This window comes from Tarenaya hassleriana, unplaced genomic scaffold, assembly GCF_000463585.1.
Source record: "Tarenaya hassleriana unplaced genomic scaffold, ASM46358v1 Cleome4, whole genome shotgun sequence".
NCBI classification, from domain to species: Eukaryota; Viridiplantae; Streptophyta; class Magnoliopsida; order Brassicales; family Cleomaceae; genus Tarenaya; species Tarenaya hassleriana.
In genome coordinates, this window is record NW_010966881.1 from 62,034 (window position 1) to 71,908 (window position 9,875).

General features: G+C 35.5%; 2 protein-coding genes across 2 annotated transcripts; one reads left to right on the plus strand and one right to left on the minus strand.

The window, feature by feature from the left end:
- Positions 1 to 5: 5 nt before the first annotated feature.
- On the minus strand, positions 6 to 1,957 carry LOC109117072 (the record flags this gene model as incomplete). The annotated part of the gene is made up of 5 exons (XM_019203644.1): positions 1,847 to 1,957; positions 725 to 942; positions 510 to 639; positions 140 to 373; positions 6 to 59 (listed from the first exon to the last, which is right to left on the minus strand). Coding segments are annotated over exons 1-5 (747 nt in total), but the record flags the coding sequence as incomplete, so codon positions are not given.
- A 5,430-nt stretch (positions 1,958 to 7,387) lies between these two features.
- On the plus strand, positions 7,388 to 8,264 carry LOC104824494 (probable transcriptional regulator RABBIT EARS). Its single transcript, XM_010556602.1, has one exon. The coding sequence runs from the start codon at positions 7,521 to 7,523 to the stop codon at positions 8,262 to 8,264; it is 744 nt and encodes a 247-aa protein (XP_010554904.1). The 5' UTR covers positions 7,388 to 7,520.
- Positions 8,265 to 9,875: the final 1,611 nt, after the last annotated feature.

Consider the following 9,875-nt stretch of genomic DNA (forward strand, 5'->3'; position numbering starts at 1 on the left):
TTTTTGTGTGTCCGAGCGACCAACTCTACGATTGATGGCGTTCTCCCCATTTCTTTCTCCTATATATATATTATTAACATAATAAAAAATCTAGTATTAAAAAACTAATTAAAAATTAAATTAAAGTTTAAGTAAATACCATCTCTTTTTGCCTCTTCTTGAATGATTTAGCACCGGAGGTATGACGATGAGGCCCATCACCCTCGAATTTTTGGGACAGACGACTTTGTTTCGCCTTGGAACTCTTGTTCTTGAAATGGTCTGAGTTCCAATGCGAAAGAAGCTGCTGGTACAAGTCATTTGTTGCCCATTCCGGTGGCAGTCCATGCAGCTGATGACGACGTTTGGCATTGTTCATCATTTGTTTCAACCGCTGCATACCCAGCTGGTTGAACTCTTTGTAAACTTTATCGGTGTGCTTTTTTTTCCACCGAAAAGATTGCTTTAAAAGAAATTAGAGTTAGTGATTATTTATTTTATTTAAATAAAATTTTAAAAATATAACTTACGATGAACGAATGCCACCAAGAACGTTTGATGTTGTCCGGTACCACCGTCCAACAGTAGTAGAGTTGAGGAAAATTTGACGTTATTATTGCTGTAAATTTTTTCCTCAAATCTTTATCGTTAACCCCGAACCTAATTATAATAACAATTTATTAATATTAACTAATAATATAATTTAAAATAAATATTGAAATAATTTAATTTATAAATTAATTACCATAACGCCCCGTCTAGTTTGGGATCGATTAGCGGGACCTCGCGAGTGTCGAAGGAATTTAAAATTTTCTCTACCTCCTCCAGAGTTATATCACACTCTGGGAAAAGTGGAGGAGCGTCCACCGGTTCCGGAAGACGAGAAGGTGGTGGTGGCGGCGGTGGCGGTGCTCCAGAAGAACCCGCTAACAATCCTCCGGAACCAGAAAATTGCCTACGAAACTGTAAAAAAACAATAGTTAGTTATTAATACAAAACATAAATATTAAAGAATTGAACAAGAATTGAAAACCAATTACCATTTTATGATTTTTTTTTTGGTTGAGTTTTTTTTTTTGATCGTTTTTTTTTGAGATGTTGGAGGAATGATGGAGAAGAATGGGGTCGCTCGCCCTTATATAATCGAAAATTCCAACGGATTTCCAACGGGCATCCGTTGGAATTTTCTGGGCGCATTTAATGTTGTCTGATAAATTCCAACGGATGCCCGTTATAATCTTCATTTCCAACGGGCATCCGTTGGAAATATTCTGGAATGACGCGATGAACGCCAGGTGCGTCGAACGGATTAAATGCTTCAGATTTTCCAACGGATGCCCGTTGTAAATGAAGAATGTAACGGGCATCCGTTGGAATTTATCAGACAACATTAAATGCGCCCAGAAAATTCCAACGGATGTCTGTTGGAAATCCGTTGGAATTTTCGATTATATAAGGGCGAGCGGCCCCATTCTTCTCCATCATTCCTCCAATCTCAAAAAAAAAACGACCAAAAAAAAAACTCAACCAAAAAAAAAATCATAAAATGGTAATTGGTTTTCAATTCTTGTTCAATTCTTTAATATTTATGTTTTGTATTAATAACTAACTATTGTTTTGCGCTTCGATTCCAACGGATGTCCGTTGGAATATATGTGATCATTCGAATTCTGCGATTCGATTCCAACGGATGCCCGTTGGAATTTAAAATTTTTTAAAAAAAATACAAAAAAATATGATAGATTTTTCAAAATACAAATACATATGAAAACAATAAAAACAAATAAGTCTATATAGAATCTTCATCACTTTCATCATCCGGAGTTGTATCATGGTCCGAAACGAATTCGTCTATATCGTCTTGTACGTGTAACGAATCATCAAGTAACTCGTCGTCTATGTCAGGAAGTGCAAGTGTCTCGTCGTAATCATCATCTAGTCGGATGGGAAGAATCGGATCTTCGAGTTGCTCTTGCATTGGCTCATCGAGATCTTGTGTTGTCGACGACGAATCCACGATAATTAATCTTCGTGGGTTAATCTTCAAAACAGCCGACCATTGATCTTCCCGTCGCCGTTTCACCGATGTCGCAGAATGTTTCGGATATGGAATGAAGCATACCTGGTCTGCCTGATCTGAAAGTATAAAAGGATCGTACTTTGCATATGAACGTTTCAGGTTTATGTCAATACCTCCCCATCGATTTTTTCGTGAGCCGCGTCCCGACGTTGTATCAAACCAATCACATCTGAATATGATTGTTTTCAACCCGACTAATCCTGGATACTGGAGTTGGAAAATCTGACGAAGAACCCCAAAGAAATCAGGATCTTCCGATGACCCGCTTTTTATACAAACTCCGTAATTGAACGTGGATTTATGTTTTCCATGATCGTAAGTGTGAAACGTGTATCCTCGGGTGAACATTATCGGCCAGCAAATCCTTCAACTCCTTAATGAGCGGCTGTAAATACACATCTAAACTCTTCTTCGGATGTTCTGGCCCAGGAATCAACAATGTCAAAAACATAAATTCTCTTTTCATGCACATCTCAGGTGGTAAGTTGTACGGAGAAAGTATAACTGGCCATAATGAATACTGCATGCCAGACTGTCCGTACGGACTAAATCCATCAGTACACAAACATAGATACACATTCCTAGGCTCAGCAGCGAATTGAGGAAATACCATGTTGAAGTTTTTCCACGCCAAAGCATCTGATGGATGTTGCATTTCTCCATCAACGGTAGAATGCGAGGCATGCCATCTCATATGCGAAGCCGTTTGTTGTGATTCATACAAACGCTTCAATCTGTACGATACCGGCATATAGAACATCTTTTTATACGGAGTTTGTCTCCGTACATTCTTACTCGGACGATATCTGTTAGTCCCACAGAATTTACACATAACCAATTCTTTTTCTTCACCCCAGTACAGCATGCAACCATTTTTGCAAACATCAATCTTTTCATAAGGCATTCCCAAATTCTTCAACATAGCCTTCGTATCATAATACGATTCTGGAGCTTCGTTATTTTCAGGTAAATATTCACGCAACGTTTGACAAAATGAATCCATGCAATTTTCGGTGTCATTGTAATCCGTTTTCATACTTATCAATCTTGATGCAAGAGATAAACGTGACTGACCTTCTTTACATCCTTCATAGATAGGATGATTTGCCATATCCAACATGTCGAAAAACCGTTTTGTTTCGACGTTTGGCTCTTCCTGATCTTGTGATAAGTTTTGCTCAGCCAATGGCGCCCCAGGAAAAGCATCTGTCACCATTTCAACATAAGGATTTCTTATATCTTCATCTACATCATACCTCTGCTCGGCCGAGACATGTTGTCCCGTTGTGATTGTCCGAACTTCTTCTCCATGAAATCGCCAAATATAATAATCTTCGACAAATCCCCTTCGAAATAGATGTTTACAAACATCTTCTGTACTGCGATATTTAAAATTGCGACAACTTGTACATGGACATAGCATTTTTCCACGTTCTTGACACAACGGCTGCATAGAAGCAAAATTCATAAACTGTTCCAAACCGTTAATGAATTCTTGTGTTACCTCTTTTGTAATCGAATCAACTCTTTCGTATATCCACTGTTGGGACGAACGAATATTCGGATTTGTTGAAGATATCATTTTTAGGAGAATTTTTGGTAAAAGAATAGTATAAGAGTGATTTAGAGAGTGGTTTGGGCGAATTATGGCCGGGTGCTTTAAATAGAGAAAATTTCCAACGGATATCCGTCGGAATTATTGTCGCGTTTCATAACGTTCGAATAATTTCAACGGATTGCCGTTGAAATTCGTCGAACGTTATTTCCAACGGAAATCCGTTGGAATATACGTGGAAAATTTCCAACTCAAATATCCGTTGATATGCCGTTGAAAATTTCCAACGGATTTCTAACGGACGAATCCGTTAGACGTCCGTTGGAAATCCGTTAGAAATGCGTTGGAATTATTCCAACGGTATACCGTTGGAAATCCGTTGGAAAAATTACAACGGATTAATTTGTTGGAAAAATCCGTTGGAATTTCGCATTTTTTTTGTAGTGCCAGGCGCGCCTAACGCTCGGGCCGTAGTTGGGCTTAGGCGCCTGCGGGTCAAATCCCACTACAAAAAAACCTACATATAGCGACGAAATTTGCGACGGACATTTCCGTCGCACCGAAAATTGCGACGGAATGTGACGATTTTACGACAAAATGTGGAAAAAAATCATCCGTCGCAAACAGTCGCAAAATCCGTCGCAATTTGCTACGGTTTGCGACAGATAATTTTGTCACAACAAAGAAATAGATAATTTGCGACGGAAAATAAAAATTGCGACGGATTGTGACGGAATTTTCCGTCCCAATGTATTTGGTTTTGTTTTTCGACGAAATTTTTTGAATTTTGGGCGCGTAAATTAATTTTGTTTTGTGACGGATTGCGACGGAAAATTCCGTCGCAAAACACAATATAAAACCACGAGTCGTCTTCCTCATCAGAGTTCAAAGATTTTCGGAAAAAATAAAATAAAATCGTCAATTTTTTTCTAAATCTCTCTAAAGATCGCCAAGTTTCTCCCATAAGGTAATATATATGTATTTATGTATATATATGTGTGTTTGATGTGTTTGTGTGTGTTTATGTATGTGTATGTGTGTGTAAGTGAATGTGTATATATATGTGTATGTGTGTGTTTATATATGTGTAAGTGAATGTGTATGTATGTGTGAATGTGTATGTGTGTGTGTTTATGTATGTGCATGTGTATATATATGTGAATGTGAATATGTATGTGTATGTATATGTGATTGTATGTGTATATGAATATGTGTATATGTGTGTGTTTATATGTATGTGTATGTGTTTGTGAAATATATATGTGTATGTGTTTGTGAAATGTATATGTGTATGAGTATTTATGTATGTGTATATATGTGTATATGTGTGAATGTGTATGTGTGTTTGTGTATATGAAAATGTGTATATATATGTATGTATGTGTATGTGTGTTTGTGTATATGAAAATATGTGTATATATATGTATGTATGTGTGTAATGTATGTGTATGAATGTATGTGTATGTGAAAATATATATATGTATGTGTATATATAGTATATAATTTTTTATATATTTTTTTAAATTTTTTAAAACATTTGCGACGGAATGCGACGGAATTTTTTCCGTCGCAATTTATCCATCACTTTCCGTCGCAAAACGCAGATTTTTTCCGTCGCAAAAATGCGACGGATTAACGACCGTTATACGTTTGCGACAGCGCTATACCGACGGAAATAAATCCGTCGCATTTCGTCGCAAATTCTTAATTGCGACGGATTTTTTTTATATTTGCGACGGATTTTTCCGTCGCTATATAAATGTTTTTTTGTAGTGTCCCAAGCCCACGACGCACGAGCCTGCGACACACGCGTGAGATGTAAATCAGCCTGTTATGACAGGCTGACAGGCGAGCAGGTCAAAGGTAAGGAAGAACGATGTTGGGATTCGATCTCTCCACCAGAGTTGCTCACCCTGCTTTCTTACCACCTGACCTGGCCCCGAAGGGCGAGAAATGTAACTTGATTTTGAAGAAAAGCCCAACCATTATAAAAAACCGATACGGGTGCGACGTGACATACCCAACTCGACGAGTCAATCTGCCCAACTTAGTGTATAATAAATTCTTGGCATCTTATAACCAAAAAAAAAATTTAAAATATTCGGAAAACTTATAACTTTATTTTATTTTTTGCTTTCTAATCAAGTCACTTAAAATCGGATACTTTCTACTCCAATCTTGTTTTGGTTTTTTCCCCTTCTTTTTTCCCGTATGGAAGGAGACAAATTTTAGGTAGAATCTCTCTATACATTTTTGGAAAATTTTATTTTTTATAAATAAATATCATTTAAAAAATAAAGTTATAATAATCTATTGATACGTTAAAATTTCAATTAAGTAATATAAATATAAATATCTAAAAAAATTAAAACTGAAATTAAAATTAAGTCTAAATAAAATAAGATAATGTATTATCTTTTGAAATTTATTGCTATCATAACCTCATTTGATTAAAATAATAATATTTTTGGGCACGGCCGATTTCCACCGCTCGTCCGTATGATAATCTAATTAATCACAGGATGACATATTTTAATGCCCAAATTTTATTAAATACTCTAATTAATTGTAATCATATTGGTTGATCTACTGTAATTATCACTTCACACCTACACATAGTTATAAAATAGTGTAGGCTTAGCATGCATAAATATATATTAAGGAAATTAACTCGAGATTTTGTCTTATTATTATGGAATACTATAAAATATATACTCTTAGCAACTTATTTTTTTCTTCTGTGAAACCAAGCTTGTAGACCCGTGGAAAATGGAGTTAACATAGGCAGTAGAAAACAATAGCAAGATATTTGTATGTGTGTATGTATATATATATATATGCACATATATAGATACATCTATGTGTATATATATATATATATAAATATAGGGAAAACTATCGAGTGGAATTTACATAATCCCAAAGAGTTAACAAGGACTTTTCATTCGAGATAGTATGGATTTGACTTTTTGGGCTCGTCAGTTACGGCTGACTCACATCCCGTATGTGTTACAAAGCTTGTACATATGGAGGGGGTTTTACCCAACACATTTGAAGGATAGCAGTTGGGTTTCTATATTATAAAAAAAAAAGCAAAAACAAACTATAGTTGAATGATATTTTTTTTAATCACATATGTATGCTCTCTCTCTAGGGTTTAAAACGAGTTGGCTCGCCCAACCCGACCCAATCCATCCCGATGTAAATTTTTTTTTAGTTTAATCTGATCCGTTTTTTATCAGGCCAAAATTATTTGGTTCAGTTCGATTCATCTTAAATTACGAAACAAACGAGTCACCTCGCAAACCAAATAAATAATTAAAATTTTAAATTTAAATATTAAAATATATTATAAATGTAATAAAAAAGGAAATTAAATGAAACAAATTAAATACCAATTAGAAATCCAATTTTAATATAAAAGATATTTAAATATTTAAAAATATTAAAAATTAAACAAAAAATATTTTTTTCTATCCCTTGGGATAACTCATGGGTTCGCAATGAGTTCCGCTCGTGATGAATTGGTTTGTTCGATTCGTTTTTTTTCGAGTTCAAACATTCTAATCCCACCTCGAAAAAATATAAATATAGACCGGCTTACGAGGCGACTCGCTCTCGCAACTCGCGAGCCCATTTGACATCCGTATCTCTCTCTTCTCTCATGGTTTTTCAAGTAGCTTTCGAACATTCAATGCTTTAACCGTGTATACACACATTTTCTTACATATGTATGTATATGTTTCTGTGTTTATATACGTCTACGTGCGTAAGCTACAGGCTCCAAAAAAAACTCTTCTTTTTTCTCCTCCTCCTTAATAATAACTCGTTAATATAAGACAATTCGAACCAAAAAAACAAAGTACAAACCTTGCTTTTTTGGTATCAATATCTTTGTTTACGTACATGTGTGGGACGGAGAAAGGGCAGTGCTCGATTTCAATGAAGAAACCGATGCCGAGGTTGTCTGAAACCGCGGTTTTCCGGTCGTTTATGGGTGGTTCGAAGGAGGAGAAAGCGTTTGCGTTTGCGACCGTGGAGGATTGCGGCGGTTGCGTTTGGCCTCCGAGGACTTACACGTGCAGCTTCTGCGTTAGAGAGTTCAGGTCGGCTCAAGCCCTAGGCGGCCACATGAACGTCCACCGTCGCGACCGAGCTCGTCTCAAACACAACCAAGATTCCGACCAACAAGTTAGTCATTACCCCATTGTCGAAGCCAACCCTAGTTTCGGATCGAAAACTGGAATCATTTCTGATTCCAAGAATCTTCTAGAAGATTCTAGAAAGCCAGAAAGGGAAGACAATGTCGATGATGCCGTGGAAGATTCAGCGAAGAATCTTGACAATTGTGAGGTTAGGACAGATTTATCAGTGGGTTTGAAATCGGAGTTGTGTCAGAAACCGGCCACGAGATCTTCTCGCAAGAGGGCCAAAAGGGATGATGATGACGATGATCATCATCATCATGGTGCTTCATCAAGATTGCCTATGATGTTAGAGTTAGTTCTTGAACCCACAAACTCCAAGAACAACATCATCAACAATAACCACCACCGTGAGGAATTGGATCTCGAGCTGAGATTGGGGGCTCATGATGATCATAATCTCAGCAACAATGTGATATTGAGAGGAGGAAAAAGAAATATTTGAGTTTTATTGTATTTTTTTAAGGTGGTGTTCATTATTATAATTTCATGAAAGCGAGATGAGAACAAAGGTAGTTCTTCCACTTTTGGCTTTATATGTAAATCTCTCGAAAAGTCAAAAAACCATAATATCTGCCGTTATAATATGATTTGACATCTGAAAAATAAAGTTTACCAAATAACTATTCGGAATCGTAATATGATTTCTCTAAGTTGAAGTTAAAATTTTTAAAATTTTGTAAACTATTTAAAAGAAATAGTTCTTTTGATAATTATGCATAGATATGGGGAAATTGATAGACTCGCCTACATGTATGTATATAATTTTTTGCGTAAATAAGTAAAAAAAAAATCACTATCGATATATTTATGATCAAAATACAAATGCATGGGAAGAGCTGCCGCACGTAGAGTCACGGCCCTCTGCTCTGCATGGAGGAGAAGAGTGGAGAGGTCACAGCAATTCTACATGGGTATATGTGTACATGCGTGTGTATATGTGTGTATGCCATACACATGCATGTTTGCATGCATGCATACATTATACATACACACACACACACACACGTGTGGAGGCAGAGTGAGGTAGATCTAATTGAAGGAACTGACAGTTTGGGTCATTTCAAGTTCTGCTCCGTAAACTGTTACTTTAATTATTTTCCATCCTGTTTTTTAAAACACTTTTTTCCTCTATTGTTTTTTCTTCTTTATTCGTGACTTCAATAGTTCGATTTTGAAGTCCTCCAATAATGGTTAGACTTTTGAGTGTTGTATTCTAATCATATCGTACCTTGATAAACATTTTAGTTTAGTTTTTTTTTTCAAATTCTGTCAAAAGTAGTCTGGATCTAGATCCAAATCTCATATATATATATATATATGATTTGGACATGATATAAAATTAATTGGTAAACCACGAATCTTCTACTTCTATATAGGTTACATGTTTAACAATCTAAACGTATGCGTGATAATTTTAAAAAGGGATAAAATAAACAAATATTTTTATCAGGCATACATAGACACAATATATATACAGCTCTTACAAAAAAAATTGAGTTTGAATTGAATGATATAGACATCCCTTGTGAAAAAAACGAAACGAATATATATAGGTCTTTGAAAAAATCAAATTCGAAATAATTGAAATCAAACATAATAAAAAAACCGAAATTTAATACGAGGAAACGTGGCTTTTGACTTAAATACCCATTTCTTGACTTTCTAAGAAACTTGAAAGCAACATTACAACGAATTAAAAAAAAAAAAAACTCGAACAGAACAAAAACTATGAAAAAGAAAGAGAGAATAATTTATGTCATATTTATATAACATATAACCACCAACAAAAGAAGTTCAATTTTTGTTTCCCTCATTTGGGAGACTGTAGCTTCTGCTTCATAATATTCAATTTCTCAATCCCTTCTTTGCTTTCTTCTTTTGGTCCTTTGATGTGTGATCTCCTCTTTTCACTGTCTGACATACATACATACATACATACATACATACATACATACATACATACATACATACATACATACATACATACATACATACATACATACATACATACATACATACATACATACATACATACATACATACATACATACAT

Bases quoted from the DNA above. Each gene is read 5' to 3' on its own strand.
- LOC104824494 (XM_010556602.1), top strand. From the start codon at position 7,521: ATGTGTGGGACGGAGAAAGGGCAGTGCTCGATTTCAATGAAGAAACCG.